The sequence below is a fragment of the Lissotriton helveticus genome, chromosome 7 (genome assembly GCF_964261635.1).
Source record: "Lissotriton helveticus chromosome 7, aLisHel1.1, whole genome shotgun sequence".
Taxonomy (NCBI): domain Eukaryota; kingdom Metazoa; phylum Chordata; class Amphibia; order Caudata; family Salamandridae; genus Lissotriton; species Lissotriton helveticus.
In genome coordinates, this window is record NC_136068.1 from 868,872,878 (window position 1) to 868,894,089 (window position 21,212).

General features: G+C 41.9%; 1 protein-coding gene across 1 annotated transcript in view; it reads right to left on the reverse strand.

Annotated features, from left to right (window-relative positions):
• The window catches only part of TENM2 (teneurin transmembrane protein 2), a 1,287,822-nt gene that overhangs the window by 109,425 nt on the left and 1,157,185 nt on the right, over positions 1-21,212 (reverse strand). The window contains exon 21 of the mRNA XM_078653379.1: positions 3,428-3,660. Within this exon, the coding sequence (XP_078509505.1) occupies positions 3,428-3,660 (233 nt within the window). The remainder of the gene's footprint in view (positions 1-3,427; positions 3,661-21,212) is intronic.

The window sequence follows — 21,212 nt, forward strand, 5'->3', positions numbered from 1 at the left end:
GGTTTAGGGTAGTGTTGTGGTGTTAGTGTAGTGTATGGTAGTGTTTTAGGGTTTAGGGTAGTGTCGGGGATCGTGCAGGGTAGTGTTTGGGTGTAGGGACAGGACTGGGGGTGGGGAGGGTTGTGGAGGGAGTAGTGTTTTAGGGTTTAGGGTAGTGTTGTGGTGTTGTGTATTGTAGGGTAGTGTTCTAGGGTTTAGGGTAGTGTTGGGGTGTCGTGCAGGGTAGTATTTGAGCATAGGGAGTGGGCTGGGGGAAGGGGGAGGGTCGTCCAGGGCGTAGTGATTCATGGTTTAGGGTAGTGTAGTGGTGTTTGAGTAGTGTAGGGTACTATAGTGTTTGGGGGTTTGGTAGTGTTTTAGAGTTTGTTATGTGTAGGGCAGTGTATTTGTATTTAGTATTTAGTGTAGTGTTGGGGTAAATGTCTGTTTTTATTACTAGGCAAGTTTTTAGTTCGCATACTTTAACACATGCAATGTAAAGGTATGCAAACTATAAACTTGCGTAGTAACGGTATTTGCTAAGTAAAAACTTTGTATTAAAAAGCTGCGCAGTAATGGTATGCGAAATAACGAGTCATATTCGATGCCAAGGTTCTTAGCCTAAATCTTATAGACTTGCAGCCTGGAAATTAACTTATTTAGAGTGAAGCCAACTACATACATTGAGGGAGATGTGTGTGTAGGAAAGTTGAATCAACATGGGAGGGTGGGATAACACAAGACTTATGTGAGAAGACCTCGGTCCCCTCGATCACAACTTCTCCCTCTCAAGTAAGTGCTGCCAAGAGTTCAATTATGAATTGTTACCAGTTGCCTAGTATCAAGGACTGAAACCACAGTCCTAAACAAATGAGAGAGACTACTAAATTCCAGGGAAGAAATACACCTGGGAATTGCTTGACCTTTCGACAAGAATCCACTCCTAAGTGTTGCTTAATGACCGAGAGTGGGAGGTTTAGGTGGACATGGTGCTGTACACAGATAGCTGTTAAGGGCATCTTCCCACACCCTTCTATAAGATCACTAAAATAAGGATATCCTCTCAGCTCTAGCTCATTGCTGCTTGTCTTTAGTGTTTACTTACCTCAACTTATTTGCATTCTGGATGCCTACATCATAAGCAACCACGCGTAAACTAGCAATAAATATATTGAACTCAAGGTTTAAGTGGGCCTGGGGAATGACTCAAAGTTGCTTGATGTGTTTCATATATCTAGGGAAAGAAACACTGGGCTAAGCATATCTTCAATGAAAACAAAAGCGGATCCAGCTACTTTTCCAGGTGGTCCCTAAAGCCGTACAATACAGCTCCCCCAAATCCAGTGCCTCTCCCTTCTCCGAACAACAATGGTGCACAAAACTGACGGGACCATCATCAATGTCAGCCCCAAAAGCACCTGCTATCACGTGTGGTTTTTCAAGACCTCTCACAAATGAGCCTCTCTTACAAGATTACCTGGGCATTAAATGTAGTAATGTCCTTTCTGAACGACTGCAACACAACCAACACAGTGCACGTTTCTTTTGACAGGGCTCACCCACTCCTTGTGCCAAGATGACCAGGCGTATTCACCACTACCTTGAGGACCCTGTACTTGCTCCGGGTACGGTAAAGAACACCACTCAAACACAGTGCATTGTCTCCAAAGCAAAGCTCAACCTCAGCCTTGGCTCTATCAGCAAGTATGCAGCTATATGTTTAAAGTTGCCGGTCCATCGACAGTTCATTATTCTCCTATAAATGTACAAGCAGATTCATGGAAGCTCATTCTCCTTTTAAACTCTCTTTCCATCCACCACAAGCTTGAAGATACTGTCATATGACCTTTACGTGGTTTAGAACATGCTTGTTGCCATTGTACATTGCTCATCTTCACCTAAGTATAAGATCTTTGAGGGGACCCACACTGGCCTTTGAAGAGTGATCAGTTTACTTCACCGCCTCTAACCTTTCGCTTGTCCATGTTGTAAAGCGCCCCGAAGCATCTACGAAGCAACATGTTTGTGACAGACAAGCACATAATAAGTAAATAAAACATAAGTATGCCAGATATGTGGGTCTGTGGGAATGGGCTACGCGTCATTAAGAAGGCAGGATGTTCTGCTCTGCTTACCCTCAGAGTGTGATGAGGACCTATGCATGTACTTTCCATGGGAAGAAACCATTATCGGCTTGGCCCGAACATGTCTTATTGCATGTAGGGTTCCGGCACACTGAGTGATGTGAGAACCATATGTTGTCTCTTCAGTGCTTCTTAATCTATGTTACACACACACCAAGTATAATTTGTTCTTCACTGTACACTCATCTGTGTTGACAACCTGTGTTTGTTAATTGCTTTTGCATATTTATGAATCTACAAGAGTAGGAGCCCAGATTCATTGTTGTCAGTGTTTATCCTCTAAATTATCAATCACTTTCTCACACATTTACGTGCTCAGATCTATTAAAATGTGCTGTTTTAGTTGCTTTTGCAACGTTGAAAAAAGAGTAGAACTTTTGTGGGTGTGGCCTAGGTTTATGTACAACACAATGTCCCTTAAGATGGTCTTTCCCTCAAGGGTCTCATATGAGGAAAAAGATAAACTGCACCCTCGTTCATTAAAAGGACTGGCATCTGAACAGGTGCTCATCCAGTATTTCAGGTGTATTTTCTTTTAATGGTTTGAAGTACCACGTTGTGCACCAGAAAAGACACTGTGAGTGTGGCCCTGATTATGAGTGCCCTCAAGGCACCATGGATCACGGTGCAATAATAAATAGAACCTGTTGCAAGTTATCTCCTACTAGTGGGGCATTACAAGCAGATATTTGAGCTTTCTATGCCAAAATCAGCATACCCCAGTATTTACTGTGCCCCTTTTCACCTAATAAATTGGTCAGATGTGACCTGCGGATACCTAAAGGGGAAGGCCAGGAGATGTTGCCCTTATCTCACCCTATATTGTCAGATGGGGTAAGCTCTACACCTCTTGTAATCAAGTTCCTTGCATACAAAGGGATTCCCACAAGGACTGGAAAATAATGATGAGTTGGTGATCGAACCCTAAGGGATGAATGACAGAATGATTTATGCATTGAGATCTGGGACACCAGTCAGCTTGTGCATTTCTTGCTTGGTGAGTCCTCAGACTTCGGTCCAAGGCACACACCCCCCTCGGCAGCTCCACGGTGCCTTGCTTCACCCAGAAGCCAGCCAGCCCCTCTCCATCAGTAGCTGTTCCCCCTCACCCCCCAAACCCTTGAGACCCTCATGGGTGAGTAGCGCGCTTTACAAATGTTTGATTGATTAATTGATGATATTTTGTGTATTTCTGCTTATGCAAAAACGTGAGAGAAAGCATTTACCGTATAACCTAGTGGAACATGGCTGTCTATTCCATATTCATTGTATCACCGTCATTGTGTTCAAAACTGCAGTCTCACCTCTGGGATTTGTCAGGATTGCATCTACTGCCTTCCCGCCATTGCCACACCTGGCTTCATCATACGGCATACACTGGTCGCCATTTCCTGCAATCACTTCCGAGTTGCTGGCGAGATCTTTGGCGCCCATCTGCGATTTGATGCGGTAAATACGCCTGCTGTTGGTATCCGAAAGAAACAGTGACCCGGAAACTGGATCCACCGCGAGATAGTACTTGTGGGCTATGTTGTTGCTGTAGGGAGAAAAAAAACATAGATTAAATGTAGGTGCCTTGATATAAGGTTCTATATGTTCAAAATGATTCAAAAGATTTTCCCATGAGGTGTAAGTTACTTATGATTTAATCGTGAATTTTCACGAGTACGGAGAACTTACTCTTTGAAAAAAGTTTTGTGACTCTGTATTACATACATGCTAGCTTAAATAGCACATTTCTCTATTTTTTACATACAAAGTATATTCAAAACTGCACGTTTCGACATATGTAGCTTTATGTGTTAGGTGATAACTGCCAACATACAAATCGATTATTTGCCAGAGGATATGTGCTGGAAGTGCGGTAAATTTCATTGCAGGTGACGCGGAGGAACTCCATAAATAGGGCTGCTTGCTAAATATAAATCAATGTAAAGAATGTGTCATTTGAAATTCCGATCCTCTTAGTTTTAAATGGCCAAAAATAATAGTTCTAAAACCGCCAACGAAGTGATCGCGGATCGAACCTATTTGCCCGATATGTGCAACTGTGAGGCAGCGACTTCCCCTCTTTACTAGCCACATGGCTAATTGTGAAGTGTGGGCAATGGACTGTCTGCATTTTGATTAAGACCGGTTCATTTAATGTCTAGCAGCAAAAAAATCAATGCCGTTCTCAGAGATATTTCGAGAGATTTCGACACCGTTATTTAGCCATCTCTGATTGGGTTGGAAGGGATTTTAGGACAGTCTTTTGGGAAGGCTTTATGGTACCACTGAGGGCTTTTATTTGTTTTATTAGCTACTTCATGACACTTTTTATAGAAATGTTATGATGCTTTCCCAATACATTTAATTGTATTTTACGAAATAATATCGAGGGCATATCACGGAAAAACTGGTTTTTTTATGAGGAAATTTGGGTATTACTGGGATACCATTTCGTAAGGTCTTATTAATTAACCTGTGTGCTATTATGCTAAAAAAAAAGCTACATTATTTGGCATGCTGAACAAAGAATCATTTTAGGTCAATTTATTTAATATCAAAGCTGTATTTGTCAAGTTTCTCACAAAAGCCCTCAAAGCCTCATCGGGGGTAGTAAGCGCAACATAAATGCAATTACAATACAATTACAATACATAACAAATTACCTTTTGCTCCTAATTTGTAAATCATTGGGAGCGAATTTGTGCCAGATTACCTTTGTTTATCCTACTTACCAAATTGGGAAGAGTGGCTGTATTGTCCATACCTGTAGCACTTTTTAAAGTAATAAACCCTCCAGTTTTAGTTACCTGTTTCAACTTCTTGGTCAGAGAGTTAGCAAAGTTTATGTTTTTTTGCTGAACTTGTGACAATGACAGCTAAATGCCAACACTGTACTCAGTGACTGCTCTAAATCACATATTTCAACATAATTACAAGCGAAAGCAAATATTTTGAAAATTACAGTAGTGTGAAAATAAAAACCAAGAAATTAAAATAGGTGTGAAAAATATAGCGGGAAGGAAAAAAACCCAAAAAAAAACCATGACAATAGAATAAGATAATGGTAGCAAATAGAAAGGACATGGAATACAGGGAAAGAATAGAACAAGGAGCCAAGCTAAGTGGAGGGTGTAGCAGAGGATTACAAGGGCCCCTCCCGCTTGAAGAAAACATGAGAATTAATAAAGGAATGAGGGAAATAACCCACTACAGAAGAAAAGAGAAGGGACAGAAGCACAAGAGGAGAAAAAGAGGGGGGAGGGGGGTTAGGATTACCAAACAGTCAAAGAAAAATATACAATTCTAATCAATTAAACAAAAGACTTTCAGCTAATGCCCATTACAATACAAATAGCTATTTGACCTCTTTGTATTCAAACTAGTTATTTGTGCATCTAAAAAACTGTCAATGCAGTCATATGTGAATATTGTGAGGTCGTTCCATGTGGCTAGTCACACAATAGTTATTGTTAAGAGTACCCCTAAGGCAGGCTTCCTCAATTAGCAGATTGTGAGCTACTGGTAGCTCTTCAGCCACCTGTGAATAGTTCTTTTTTGCCCAGCCCTTCCTACTAAATTTGAAACTTTGGCTTGGTTGAATTGTTATATTTACACCAAGATTAAAAAGTGTGTGTTGGAGATGAAAATGTGTGTAGTTTCAGAACTCATAAGCTGATGTTTGGAGAAAAATGGCTGATGGTCCAAAATATATTTAACTTAGGTAGTTGAGTACTGATTCATGTGGTATTTGGGGACACTTAGTATTTATTTATTTATTTATTATTTATTCCGAAGTTTTATATAGCGCTGGCCAGACCCGAGGGTATCGGGGCACTTTACAACAGTTGTTCTGCAAAAGATCCCAAAATACAATAATGGTAAAAAAATAAATTAAAAAAAACCCACATGGACAGAGAGTTTTAGCGGATTGTGTAACTGAGGGGCAATGAGGACTTGGAGTGCCTTGAAATAGTGGCATAGTCTTAGGCAGAGCTCCTCTTCCAAGGAGTGGTGTTATCAGCGCTTTTGCTGCTCCTGTCCCTTCGCTAGGGAACGATCTAGGAAATGGTTTTTGAGCGGACCTTTGAATTTTAAAAAGGATGGGATAGTTCTGATGTGAGGGGGAATAGAGTTCCAGATTTTGGGCGCGTAACCCGCGAAGGACCGTGCCTCCGTTTTTTGTTTGTGGGCGTTCAGCAGGATGAGTAGTAGTGTGTTCGAGCTCCTGAGGGTACTGGTCTGGCCGGCTTTTTTGAGTTTGGAGGCCAGGTACTCAGGTTTGCCTGTGTGAATGGCTTTATGCGTGAGGCAGGCTGTTCTGAAACCAGCACGCATTTCAACTGTTAGCCATTTTAGTTTTGTGAGTGTGGGTGAGATGTGGTCGAATTTCTTCACTTCTGTGATCATTCTGGCTGCTGCATTGAGAGTTGTTTTGTAGTACTAATATTGCTTCATGGGTGCAGGGGCATTGCAGCTATGGCTGTTATGTGCTATCCATGTAGAGGCGTTCCACTTTGACCGCCTTTTTTTCATTATTGCTGGCAGCCATGCCTGATGTGGTGAGGTGATCACTGCTAGTAATATTGCATATAGTGGTCTCTAATGTAACCTTGTCAGTTGTGGTCTGTTAGACCTAGCATCTTTTGGTGTGGTTTCCCTTGTCTTTGTGCTTCTGACTTCCTGTTTCTGACGGTGTGCTGAACTTTACTTTTACTGGTTTTAAGACTCTGGGCACTTTACTACTGCTAATCAGTGCTAAAGTGCACGTGCTATCTGTCTAAAATGTAATGACATTTGTTTTCTCCATGATTGGCATATTTGATATACTGGTATGTCCCTATTACAGTGCACTACGTGGGCCCAGTGGACGTAAATCAAATGCTACTAGTAGGCCTGCAGCACTGATTGTGCTACCCACATGAGTAGCCCTTTAACCCGGTCTCAGGCCTGCCCATGCAGAGCCAGTATGTGCAGTTTTAAACTGACATGTCATCCAGGGAATTTTACCTACTTGTCAGGCCCAAACCTCCCCTTTTATGACGTGTAAGGCATACTTGAGGTAGGCTCTAAGTAGCCTCAAGGGAAGGATGCAATGGAGCTAAAAGGTAGGACATGTACCTTTGAGTTTTACATGTACTGGTAGTGAACAACAGTTACATTTGTTTTTCACTACAGCAAGGCCTAAATCTCCTGTTGGTGAGCATTGGAGCTGCCTTGTAACATATTACGAGTGTATCTTCCAATCAGGAGCAGATAGAAAATTTGAGTTTTGTGTCTCTGGACTCCAAATTAAAAAATGCATCTTTTAGTGAAGTTGGTTTTTATATTGCACGTCTTAAAATGCCACGTTTAGAAAGATGGCATTTTCTTACTTTAACCATTCTGTGCCTGTCCCTAGAATACACATCTGGGTCAGAGAGACAGCTGGTCTTTGTGCCTCCTCTCTAAACAGTCACACAAAGGGAGCAGGGGTGTGCCCTGCATATCCTGATGGCCCATCATCAGGTTGGTGGGTCTTCCTGAGCTAGAGTGTTGGGAGGAGTTGACACTTGCACCTGAGTAGAGCTATGCCTGTCCCCACACAAATAACTGCATACCTCTCTGTAGTGTGTCTAAAGCCAGGGCCAGGATGGGAAGGATCCTGTGCACTACAAAGAGCTTTCTTTAAAGTCTCCCTACTTAAAAGGCAAAAATGAGTACTGGACCTCTCACACCATAAACTCAGAATAGTTCTGGACTCAGGACATTCTGACAGGAAAAAGAGCTGCTGTGCTGCTAGGAGCGACTGCCACTTTGCTGATAGCTTTGCAGTATTGGTCTACTGCCTGCTGCTTCTTGCCTGGGAGTTAGAGGACTGGACTTTACTCTCTACATCCTGCATCTAAAGGTTCTCCATGGGCTTGACTGTGCTTGCCTTCTGTTGCTGACGTCTCAGGGACAACAAAGACTTCACCTGCATGTTGCAACCAGCACCTGGGCACCTCTACTGTGAGTTCTGTTCTGCCAAGTGGGGCCAAATCCAGCCCTGGGCCCTTGGAAGTGAGTTTTGGTCTGCAACCAAGAAACCAATGCCTCACTTGCAAAGTGTAATTTCAGAACTGGCACCTCGCTGTGTAATCAATGCATCGTCACTGCGGGCATTGAAGCCAGTGGCCCTGCTCGCTGCCGGACTTTGCCACAGCACCTCTGAAGAACCACCACTGTGTAAGTTTTGAACACCGCCTCACCCAAGCACGTGATGCAGCATTCCGAATCTGATGCAGTTCCGGCCCTGCGTGCCTTCCAACTGACGCAGCCCCTTAAGTCCTGCGGTTCATTATTGATACCGTAGAATTGCCACATTGTCTTGAAGAACTGAGGCCTCGCACCAGCAACCAACTCATCACCTCCTCTGCACACTGCATTGTATCTTGGTGTTAAAGCTCCAAAGATCATGCACCGCCTTCAGGAACTGATGCATCACCTGCATCCATGACACCTCACCTTCCCTGCACCTCGCATCATCTCCGATTTCCAGTGCATCCATGGCACTGTCAGCTGGCCTGCACTCCATCGCAATTGGACTGAACTTTTGGATTTGTCCCGGCAAGCTTGATCAGATAGCCAACAGTTGGAGCTATTGATTTCTTAGCACTGCATTTTGATTTCATCTTTCAAAATTCATATCTTGACTTGTGTATGTTGGATGTTTTTCATTTGGGTCTTGTTTTACTCTGATAAATATTGACTATATTTCCAAACTTGTGTGGTGTAGTTTTGTGATGTATTCACTGTGTTACTGTGTGTGGGTGCACACCTACTTTACACACTGCCTCTTTAGTTTAGCCTGACTGCTCAATGCCAAGCTACCAGAGGGTGAGCACAAGAAAACATCTAGTGTGTAATACACATACCCTGACTAGAGTGGTGGTGCCTACTTGAAAAGGGTGCATGCATCTGCCAACTAGAGACTCCATTTCTAACATGGTCACTATTACAACACTAATAATATAATAATATTAGTAGCTCAGGATGACTTTCATTGAGCATAATAGCTCTTATTTAAGAAAAGGTTGGAGACCTCCGCCCTTAAGAACCTTTCTGTGAGAGAAGGTTCCTCTGTAAGCCATGCTAGTAGGTTGTTTGAACATGGTGAGACTGGAAACCTGTTATAGACAAGGTCACTGAAATTAAGCAATTCAGCAGGATGCAACATTTTCCAATATTTGTGGAATGGCTGCATTATCCATATATTTCACTACTGCATAATTTTCAGATTTCATCAAAACATGTTCTAGTGCTCATGGATGAAAAAGCACCGAACCAACAAGGGACCTTTGATACAACAAAGTGGCAAATATGTTGCAAACATCTGCTGATCACCTTTAAGTTGCTGCTTGCTCTGTATAGCTCTGTTTAGGTACCTAAAAACGACTAAAGTTTATCCAATTGATAATGATAATGAAGGGAGTTTGTGGCATGACAAATCCGTTCTTAATTTACATGCAATTTACACATGTTTGTTTATCATGACAATTGTTTGTTTCATTATTTGTAAAAAAAAAATCATGCCACACCAAAGACACTGCCTTCAAACAAAAGTAACTTTAAGAAAACATTAAAAGAGTACATACGTTTTAAACTATTCATTTATCTTTGCAATGTCCAATATCTTACACCTCATAGTATGTCCTAGTGTGACATTTGTGTATTATACACTTGTATTGTTCAATACTATGCTGGAGGACTTTTTCTAGATGGAAACATGAACTTTTAGAGGCCTATGGTGTAGTCAAAGAATAAAGCTTTTATTATAAGATGTGTAAAACTGTGGGAATGTTTTAATCTGAATGCAGCATTGTATATTGTACAAACCGTTTTATTCTGGAAGTTAGAGAAAACAGTGTAAATGCAACTGTCTTTTTGTCCTACTATGCAAGACAGAATCATTCTGAGGTTCCGTGATTTCGAACCAGACTCCACTTTGTTTGAGTTGTTCAAGACGCCATTTTTGTGTTGCCCTCACATAGGCCGTGGAGGTAACCGAACGAACAAAGTTGCATGGGCCTCATTGTTCATGTATGCATTAACAGGCCCTTTTCTGACTTGTGAGTGAATTGCAGAGAAACTGACCTCTTCACCTGAAACTGACCTCGCAAAACCAATTGCCCTTAAGTTTGATTCTTGTCTAAAATTGCCAATCAATGTTCAGGATATCGTTAACTTTTAGTTTCTTACACATATCTTATCCTAATCAGCATCTGAATTGTTTCTTTCCTTACGACTTTTCATTACATGGGTAGTGCTTTCAATTATGGGTTTGTTCGGCTTGTGGAAATTGAATTTGGGACAGTCCTAATAATTAACTTTTGGGTTGGGTTACTGTAAATTGGGTTTTTGTTAATGTGATACTCAGTTAGAAAATGTGTCCTATTGGTCAGAATTTTGCACAGTGGGTGTACATTTATAATGAGAATATGTTGTATAAAAAGCGATGTCTTGCTCTATGAAAATTGAGCAGTTTCTTGAGTTGTACACCGTGTTGTATTGCTGAGATTACTGTTACTAGCTGCAGCTAATAAATTTGATCTCTGATGCCACCTAGAAGTATTCCGTGTCTCTGTTTGCCAAGACAGGAGAACCCGAAGACTTTGGGCGTGTCCCTGACGCCGCTGGGTTATAAGAAAACCCGGTTCTTCAATTCTTTGATAGATCTCATCCTGAACGAGACCTTCTGAATGTGCATTGTCTTCCGTTTTAGGAACCCTTGGTTATTTCTATAGTTTTAAGATCCTTACTGTCTCAATGCATGCTAAAATGCCCAAATTTCAAGAATGTAATGGTACAGAATGTGTTGCATAATTTGCTTTTTAGCTGCATTATGTAGTCAACCCGAGTACATAGTTTGGTTTTCTATTATGGCATAATTCCATAAGCCCTGGTTGAAAGATAGGAAAGATAAGGAAAGGCAAAGGTGCAAGCATGTCTGCTGACTTATTTATTGCTTAGCTCACCTTCAGCTCAAAATCTCCATATTCCTGACGGACTCTGTAAATGTTGGATCTATTACTTAACACCATCTGTGAAACCAAAAATGGTGTAAAATTCAATTTTATCCTCTCATCAGGTTGCCACCACAATGCTGGTTTGAACATCTGTGCTTACATCGCTTCACCGAAAAGCAGACTGTAATTAATTCTCCTGCAATGATTTTTTCAGCCTAGATGGTCACTAAAATGCATTAATTCCACACAATATTTTTCGGCAAATAATATGCATTTTAGAAACGAAACTGATACGCAATTTATTCACTCAGCTAAGCACAGTGTGATCACACTTTGCAGTTAGCAGACGCCCCTCCTTTATCACAGTGGATGCGTGGAAGCCACATGTGGCATCCTAGTACTTGGATGAAGAGGTACATATAGTGCTGAATTTAAGAAAGGTTAAAAAATGGAAGCATACTACGAGAGTACCATAGTAAAAGATAGTCTGCTATAAATATTGCTTGCAAAAATATTGCGCAATTGGAGTTAGTAATAGAAAATCTATGCACAATGGTATAATATTTATGTAAACAATATTTAGGACACAATATTAATGCCAGATAATATTTCTGTGGTGATATTCTAACATAAAAGCAATTGCAATCATTGACTAAAGTATGCTTTTAATTCCTGTTTGTTAGAAAAGGTCAGAGCCACTGGAGCTATGGGACAGGAGAGGAGCAAATTATGTGGCAATAGCGACAAAATTATGTATCAGGAAAAAACAAATTGTGTGGCATAATGTAGCACATTTTGTAATATTATTACCTAGTGGTTAATTTGTGAAAAAATAAGTACCAGGGCTCTCATCAGGAGGCAGCTTCCACCAGACCAAAGCTCCAGTTAGTGTCACCTATAACAGAACTAACCAAAACCCTACAAGTGGGGAGAAGATGGGGCAAAGGGCCAGAGCTGCCAACTTTGGAGCTGGGTAACCAGGTTCAAGTCTTGACATAGGGTCAACATCCTGTGATTCAGGGCAATTCACTTAATCTCCCCAGGCCTTTAAAAATGAAAAATGAATGTGTCCTTAACTGGTGCTCGTGAAAAACACTACGTTGTATTTGTGTTATAAAAGCCGGTGTTGGCGATTAAATGCCGGTGATAAGCACCGGAAACCACAAGCTCAAATTAAGCACTGATATTACCACATTATTTTGCCATTTTTACACCTTTTAGTACCGTCAAGAAAAAGGTTTCAAGTCTTTAGTACCAGTTTCACACCAAATACAGCAATAAGCAACAGAAAACAAACCCGTCAAACTTTATGAAGGGCCCGCCACTGCACAGCAACATGTTTCACTGTGTTTTTAGTAGCGTTTGAGGCATGACAGCTAGAAACTGTTTTTTTTTTGTGAAAATCCACAGATTATGCAGCAGATGATGGATTGTGTGGCAAATGCATCCTCATCATTAAAATAGCGCTGCAGCAAAATAGCATAATCTCCAGTGTCCCTGGAGAAGGTACAATTGCTCTTGTAACCATTTAACCAATCACTAGTTGTGCCAGCATCCAAGTTCTTTACTAAATATTTGTTTAAGTGTGGTGAGATACTGAGTGATGGAATGCCTTCAATACAAGCTGTTAGCTGCACTTTGAAGACACAGCATGAGATCTAATGGGCTGCCCTGGCAAGGCTTGAAGAAGTTAACATGAAGATGTGTTTATGTACAAAAATGCTTGTCATGAGACTGAGACATGGTCTGCCGAGCCTATGGGCTCAAGTTTTAGGGAGGTATTGTGTGTTCTGTATGAGAAGAGTATAGGAAGTTTTGCGAAATGTAGTTGACCTCCCCAAAGACAACCTCCATACATTTGAGAATTTCCGACATTTGTGACAAAGCATTCCTGTCCTTTGGGCTAATAAGTAACTATGTCTGCTGTGGGCTGCTCAGGAAAGGTGTCAAATGTATCAATACTAGTTCAAAACTGGAACCTAGAACATACATGACATTATCCTGGTCAAAAGTGCAAAGAGAATTTGGAGGAGCAAAGGCATCTCATAGAATAGAATAGGCAATGCTTAAAAGTGTAGGACTAACACACCACTGAGACATCAGCGAGAAATGCCGAGATTCAGTGGCACTTAGAGGTCCATGTTCTAGCAATCACAAAGTTAATTCAATTAAGGCATTTCGAATTACCCAGTGCTTACTTTGAGCCAGTTGTTTTCTGTGCTCGACACCTGCACTTAATTGTTAACACTGGTAATTATTTTATTCTGCCACATGGTGGTGCTGTTCATCTAATTTAGGGACGAGCATAACAACAGCTGCTTATTAATGAAAATGACTAATTCTTGCCGCCCAAGTCATTCTTATAGCTCTGGGGCCTGGGATAATCTGAATTGTCACACTTGTAGGAGTGTAATGGTTTGTAGTTATGTTGGTACTGTCGTTGGCAATGCTCACAGGGGCATCGTGTGGTGCAAGGCCCTTACACTTATTTACCAAGTAACTACTGAAATGACCTCAACATAAGCATACGTTATTAATAAAGCAAATAGTAGCAAAGATACTTGAAATAAATAAAATAAAAATTTCAAAGTCAAACTAGTCATGAGGAACAGATTCCAATTATTTCTTGTGATTATGTGCTTTAGTTAATGGTGTGCGGCTGCCCCGTGTATGAGCCTATTTCAAGTGTGTATTTTTTGGTAACTTTAATCGGTGTTCATGATACAACATTAACAAGGCGTGGGGTCACTCTAATTATTTTTTATACGGTTAACAACTCATTATTTTGTAAAGTGTGAATCCGTGGCCTGTTATCATTGATGTGTTATGATTAATGCATCAGTAGCCATGGCTCATTGTCTATTCTGCGACAGCAGAAGGCCCTTCATACTTCCAGTTGTTCCTATGATGCTGTGAGCAAGATACACAATTCAAATTGAATACATTTGATTAAACTAATCAGATAGCTGCAGAAGAAAACTGGCCATGTTTATGCGAAAGAACACAAAATTGTCATAAACCCCAAAAAGGTTTTAGCCAGAGATCTTCATCTGAACCTCATAGATTCTGCCCCTGCGCTCCACGATCTCAATCAATGCCTTGTAGTAGAAATGTCTCAGCTTGACCTTGCCCATCAATAATGGAATCAAAGGTCAAGAGGTTGGAGAGTGCAAGGTATTGCCCCATTCACAGGTCATTTTCTTCCCATCATTAGTAATGACAAATTAGAGCCACATTCACTGCAAGTACTGGTGCAAAATACTGCCTCCTGCTGAACAACATTGTCAGAGGTTTTGTGTTTGATGGATGGAGGCCCCTTCTAGCCTAACATTTAACCTAACTGGCTACATGACAGCCAGAGAGGTGAAAGGTCAGGAGGTTTCTGAGACACTGCTTACTGCTGATTTCTGAACTGGAATAAAGTGCAAGTCGCTATACTTCACTGAGTTTGTGTGTGGTGGCAGGGCGTTGGGTGCCCGATACTGGCACCTGTCCCTGATGCCTCACTAAAGTAGTCAGAGGTGGCAGGAGTATGCCTGGCATAGCTGCTTAGTAGCGATTGCTCCTCATTAACCATCAGTAGCTGCCATGTGGTATGCATCAGCTTTTATTATAAGCATCTATTATCAATCAATCAATTTTCATTAGAAGGGATAATGCTAGGGAACAAAAGTAAAAGCAGTCTTCCAAAACTGAAGGTCACATAAATAAACAAAGTTATTGTGAAGTCACGTTTTCTATTGCTAACCAATACCGGAATGTTAGATGCAATCACAATAAGTCTCAATTGATCAGTTACGTATTCAAGTGATCAATACCCTTGTTGCAAAGTACATATATTATTAATATGTACAAAGAAGCACAACCTGCAAGGATCCTTAAAATCCTCATTTAGTTTAAAGCAGGAGTTTCCAGCCTTTTCTGTATTGAGAGCTACCTAGCATAATACATATTAAATTATACAAATTAAAAGGGTTAAAACAAGACAGAGAGGAGTTCTGTGACAATATAGAGGAATTAGGCCAAAGGCTGGGTTTCTTTATAAGGTCACATAACTCCGATATCCTAAAATGGGGGTACTTAAAACCATATAATGCATGGTCAATTCCCACAACCCAAGTAAATCCTTGGTGTGTTGCTCTTTCCTATAGAAGAGATAGGATGCTTGCCAGCATGAAAAATAAAAGTAGAATATCTAGTGTAAAATTAAACAATCCAAACAAAAATAAATTAGAATCAGTTTAATACAGGTCAGATTAAAAAAACTACTACAGCTCAGAATGTGTGAGAAACATGTTGATAGATTCTATCCTTCCTATAAATACATTGCCATAAAACTACCTTCCTGCTCCGCCCTGAGCATCTAGAAAAACAGAGTAGAAGGAAAAGCCAGATTTGGTATCTTTGTTTAAACTTTAGTTTTAATGTGCACAGTGACCTGCCTTTCGCCCTGGCTGCTGATTCGGGCAGCAGGCATTGTGAAGACACAAGTCAACTGCAATAAGTTATTACAGTCGAGGCTAAGATATTTCTTTATTGTAGGCGTTGGCACAAGTCACCTGAGACCGACATGTCCCCATGGATTCCAGAATCACATTCAAGAGATTCACCAAATAGTTTCCAATGTTGCCTATTACTAGTCCACAGGCTTTCTTTTTAATTTAATTCATGGTGCAAAATTACCCTTCAAATTCCACTCTTAAGAATGATTTCCTCCTTGCATGATTCTATTACCATCTGCCCTCTGTTTCCTCAATTAGGATGTCAATAGCATTTCACAAAATTGTGGACCATCGGTTTTTTTAATTCTATTTGAACTATGAACATCATTACACCAATCCCTGTACGATTGTAACTTTGTTTTTCAGTTCTAGACTTTATTTGTCTTTATTTCTTACACTGGGCAGCCTAGTGATGGCTTCTTCTCTATGAGAGTCACAGAGTGCAGTAGTCAATCCAAGAGGAGGGAAGTGCAAGAATTGATTGTTAAACAAATGCGTGCCTCTTGCCGTGATTCAGGGAGAAAGAGAATTGAAGCCAATTCACAACATACCCTCCTTCAAGCTGTGGAGATGTGGTTCCCAAAATCCGGACCCTGTGGTTATTCCCGATATCGAGGTCCAATACCCGTGTCACGAAACCTCCACGTACCGAGACGATTTTGGTGTCTACGAACCGATAATGATTAGGACATCATTCCTATGTATTTGCGTTACAATCGAGGGTTGCCAACACCCCTAAATCACAGTTTCCGTCCCATCCCTTAAACTCCATTTTGTGAACGGCATCCATCTTGCATCTTGCCCTCATGATAAGTCAATTAAAGGTCGAGCTTGATCCAAATAGACACGTCCACCTTTCGTGACTTTCCCCTGACCTGTCCCAACTGACTCCACTGTCTTCGGCCAAACCTGTTTAGGCAGCTCCTCGCCCAGTGGCCGAATACGATAGCATCTACGCATAACATTCCACGAACCATTCACTACATACAGCCCATGTTTCCTTCAAACACGCACCTGTCCCCGTATCTTGTTTATGGCCCTTTTATGGCTGGGTTGTACCTTCCTTTATTGGTGGTTCATCTATATCTGATGGGAGTTCCCGATCCAACTGGGTAATCTATCAGCAAACTGGACATCTAAAATATGGGCTTGCTTACATGACTTCGCTCTTTGTATTGTTGTAGAAATATGTGTGTTGCCATACCATAAACTCAAGAATTCTTGCTTGAAGCCATATATTTGATATATAAGGAGACGGCTGGTTCTGTAAAAACGAACAGTCTCCCAAGAACCTACTCTCTGTGTGGTGTACTTCTGGGACACGTGTTACTTGGTAGCTACCAATAAAACTTGATCTTTGACTGCGACTAGAAGACTACGTGTTTCTGTGGTCCGGAACAAGGGAACTCAGAGGTCTTCGGGTGTTATCCCCTGACACCAGCGGGTTCCCAAAAACCCGTTACCTCAGTTGGCGCCCAACTCGGGGCGATATCAAGCGGTGACGGTCCAAGCCAGATGTTCGTGAGGAGCTTCGTGTGAAAATTCCAGAGGACGGCCAGCCACTTCAGCGACCCCTGTATGTCGACGTGGTTCCGAAGGTCTTTGCTGCGAGGTTCCCCGCGTCCCGACGGCTACGAAGGACTGCTGCCCTGACTATCGCCTTGTTTTGGACCCAGTGATCCTTGGTAGAGCGAAACGATAGACGAGTCTTCTAGCGACGTCATCGATCTTCAAATACTTCAGTTAAGTATAAGTGGAGCGTCTCCTAGTCCTTAGTTTGTTCTTAGTTTTTGGTATCCTTGAGATACGACTTGATTTGGAACTTGCAAGCCCCAAAGCCGAAGGACTCATGTATTCACGAGAAATATCGTAACAGATAATCCTTTGAAGTTTGAAGCTAGACCAGTGAGCGAAGATGCCTGGTTTTAGCAAACTTGGAAACTTGTTTTGTCTTGGTTGTAGTAAGGACTCCCAGTTGGAAGATTCTTGTCCGGTTCCTCCAATTGGAACTCCAATGTATGAACTCTATGTGAAGCACGGCGTAGGTCCTATCACATATAACGAGGTATGGATAAAATACACCCGCAAGGATGGTGTTTTAAAATGGCCCCAATATGGTAGTTTCGACCAAGAAATATTAGATAACTTAGAGGTCAAATTGTTCAAGAAGAAAGCCCGGCCGGCAATGTTTGACTCTTTCCGCTTATGGCGCAAGGAAGCCAAACAGAAAGAAATAAGACTAGCAAAAAAGAATAAAAGAGGTATGTCAATGGTGCAAGCTGCCGTTGCATACAGAGATAACGAGGAAGAGCAGGAGAGCGAACAGATGCTTAGGAGCAAGAAACTAGCGATAGATAAATGTTACCCAATGCTGCCAAATAGAGGAAAAGGTCAACAGGAAGGATCCGAGAAAGATCCATTGATGTCCCACCTATTAAATTCTCCGCCACCCTATGCACAAAATGCCACAGCACCTCCGCAACCTTTCGTTGCACCTTTGGTAGCTGTAATACAGGCTCCTTTACCGCACTCACCAGCTACTCTTCAGCTGGCTCCTGTTTCTTTGGCACAGCCTCCTCAAGGCTCACCGATCACGTCTATTTCTCCTACCGTTCCTTCTAAAATTTCGCCTAGCGCACCTTCTAGTCTCTCTGATACTCGTTCTACGAACATTTCTGTTTCTGCTTTGCGTGACTCTGTTCTACTACCAGCTATTCCTCCACTTTCACCTTTCGTCTGGCATAAAATGGCCAGCATTGTTACTAACTTTCCTTCACCACTTTTTCGGTCACCTAAAACGACCCCTAACACGGAACGAAGACAATCACGAAGCCAAATGCCTGATTAGCAGGAAAGGGAAACATTGAATAAGTTAGCACGAAATTGGGCTATGGATACAGCGAGATATGATGTAGAGTCTGTCATGAACGTTTTCCGTCAATGGGATGAACCAACGCAAAGATACGTCTTTGAGCAGATGTGTGTTATCCTGTGTGAGGATTTGGAAGATAATGGTCAGAAGAGCAACCTGCAGGAGTTGTGTAGGTTACGATTTAAATTTGGGGAGGGTATGATAGTTGGTCCCGACGTTGAAAGAGCAGTAGAGATATTATTATCACATCGAAGTACAGGTGGTAATTCTGGGTCATCCTCTGACAGTGGTACGTATAGTAGGAAAAGAGCGAGACAGTACCCTATGAGAGAGGTTCCTCCGGTTTGGAGGGAAGGTGATGCAAACGCAGTTCCACCGGTTCTGCCTCATTTCCAGCGTGTATAGGTACATGTCCCCTGGAAAAGATCCGAAGTTCTAGCACTCAAGCAGACACTACCCGATCCCCGTAAAAACCGGACTGGGTATTATAAGGAGTTGTCCCAAACTGCAAGCTCATGTATAATGAATTTAGCGGATATAGACATGTTGTTCGGGAACATTGTTCCACATCCTTTATGGAGTAAGATACGTCATACGGATCATGACCAAGAATTAGGTGACTCATGGGCAAACATTGCGACTACAGATGCTAGACAAATCGGTGGTTTCAAGCCCGAGCCGTTAATAGCTGAACTTCCTGGTAGAATTATCGCATACATGAAGACAATTATGCCTGAAGTACGTGTAAACTGGGACAAGCTATCCGCGTGCAAGCAGAAGAAAGACGAGAATGTGTCTGACTTCTTCACGAGATTTGAGGAAACCTTCACTGACCATAGTGGTCAGGATATGGCTACCGAGGGTGGCCAAAGACTGTTTGTAGACAAGTTTGTACACAATTTGCTTCCTGAATTGTGTGCTAAACTAAAAGACTCAGAAAGTGCTTGGGCTGTCTCTACGTCAGCGCAGATTCTAGCAACAGCCCAGTACTATGAAAATAGGCGTAAAGACGAGTTAGACAAGGCAGACAAAAAGACGAAAGATTTGAAAACTAAAGTTCTTCTCCAACAGGCCTATCAGCCTAGTATGGCTAGCCAGCCTAACTATCAACAGAATCTGCAGTACTCTAGAGACGCGCAAGGAAACGAGCTTTCCCATCAGCGTCCTACGTATGGCCCGAATCAATGTGCGTATTGCAAAGAAGAGGGCCATTTTAGGAATAATTGTCCGGCTCTTGCACGACGTTTAAACGGTGCACAAGGTGTAAGGGAAAGAGGTGTTCAGCATGCCTCTAGAGGTAGAGGCCGTTGAAATTTCACTCAGAATATAACTTCTTTTCCACCTCAGAAATCAATGAATAGCTTTGATCAACAGGGTAATTCATCGTCCAAGTCAGCTCAGTACTATGCTGACGACTATTACACCGAACACGACAATGAGGGTAACGATCGCTAGGACAGCCATGGACAAAGAGAGGGAGTTGTTTCAGTTCCAGTAGATCAGGATGGACCTTATGTCGAGGTAATTACCTCAGGAGTGTCAGAGCCATTTCTGCTGGATACTGGTGCTACAAAAAGTTCTATCATGCACTCAAAACTTCCTGGCGCACCTTTGTCTGGCGAAATGAATGTCTCAGTAGGCTTCTCTGGCGCCCCTGTTAGAAACCCGATCTCTAGTCCTGTTTCCGTTTCTGTTGGCCCCTGTGAATTAGAAGCACCCCTCATTCTTACAACAGGTTGCGGTGAAAATTTGTTAGGATTGGATTTGCTAAAGAGGTTGTACGCGACTTTGTACTGTTCTCCCTCGGGAGTACAGCTTACTTTAGGGAGAAAAGTCATTTCTACAATGTACTTGTCAAAAGAAGGTATCCCAACCGAATTGTCATCACTTCCAGATATACTATGGGCTAATGGTTCCAACGATGTAGGTCGTTTAGAGATAGCACCGTATGTCATAACTTTGAAAGCAAACGTCAGATTGCCACGTATTCCCCAATACAAAATTTCTAACGACTGCGAACAGGCATTGTTAACGATCGTTTATGATTTGGTCGATAAAAATGTTATCGAGGAAACAACAGGAAACATTTGTAACAGTCCAGTTTTACCGGTCTTGAAACGTACTGATCCTTCACAGCCCCCTGTGTATAGGTTTGTGATTGACCTCCGAGAAGTAAACAAGGTAGTTATACCGCAGTTTCCAGTCGTCCCCGACATTACTGCTTTATTGACAATGGTTCCAGCTTCAGCAGCTTGGTTCTCGGTGATTGACCTGAAGAACGCTTTCTTCAGCATCCCGATCGCCGAAGAGAGTAGAGACCTTTTCGGCTTCAATTTAGGAGGACGAAGCTTCCGCTTCAAATGCGCTCCTCAAGGCTACTGCGAAAGTCCATCAATATTCAGTCAGGCTCTGAAAACACAACTAGACACAATTGTACTGCCAGATGGGTCAACATTGATTCAGTACGTAGACGATCTACTGATCGCTGCAGACACTGAAGAGATTTGCAAGGAAGCTACGTTGTCGCTATTACGTCACCTATGTGACATGAAGCACAAAGTCTCCCTTTCAAAACTGCAATTTTGTCGACAAGAAGTAACCTACCTAGGTCACATCTTATCGAAGGAGGGAAGGAGACTGACACCAGAAAGAATACAGGCAATCACAGAACTAAGTGCCCCAAGGACACTGAGAGGTGTCCGAGCTTTTTTGGGCATTACATCGTACTGTAGACAATGGA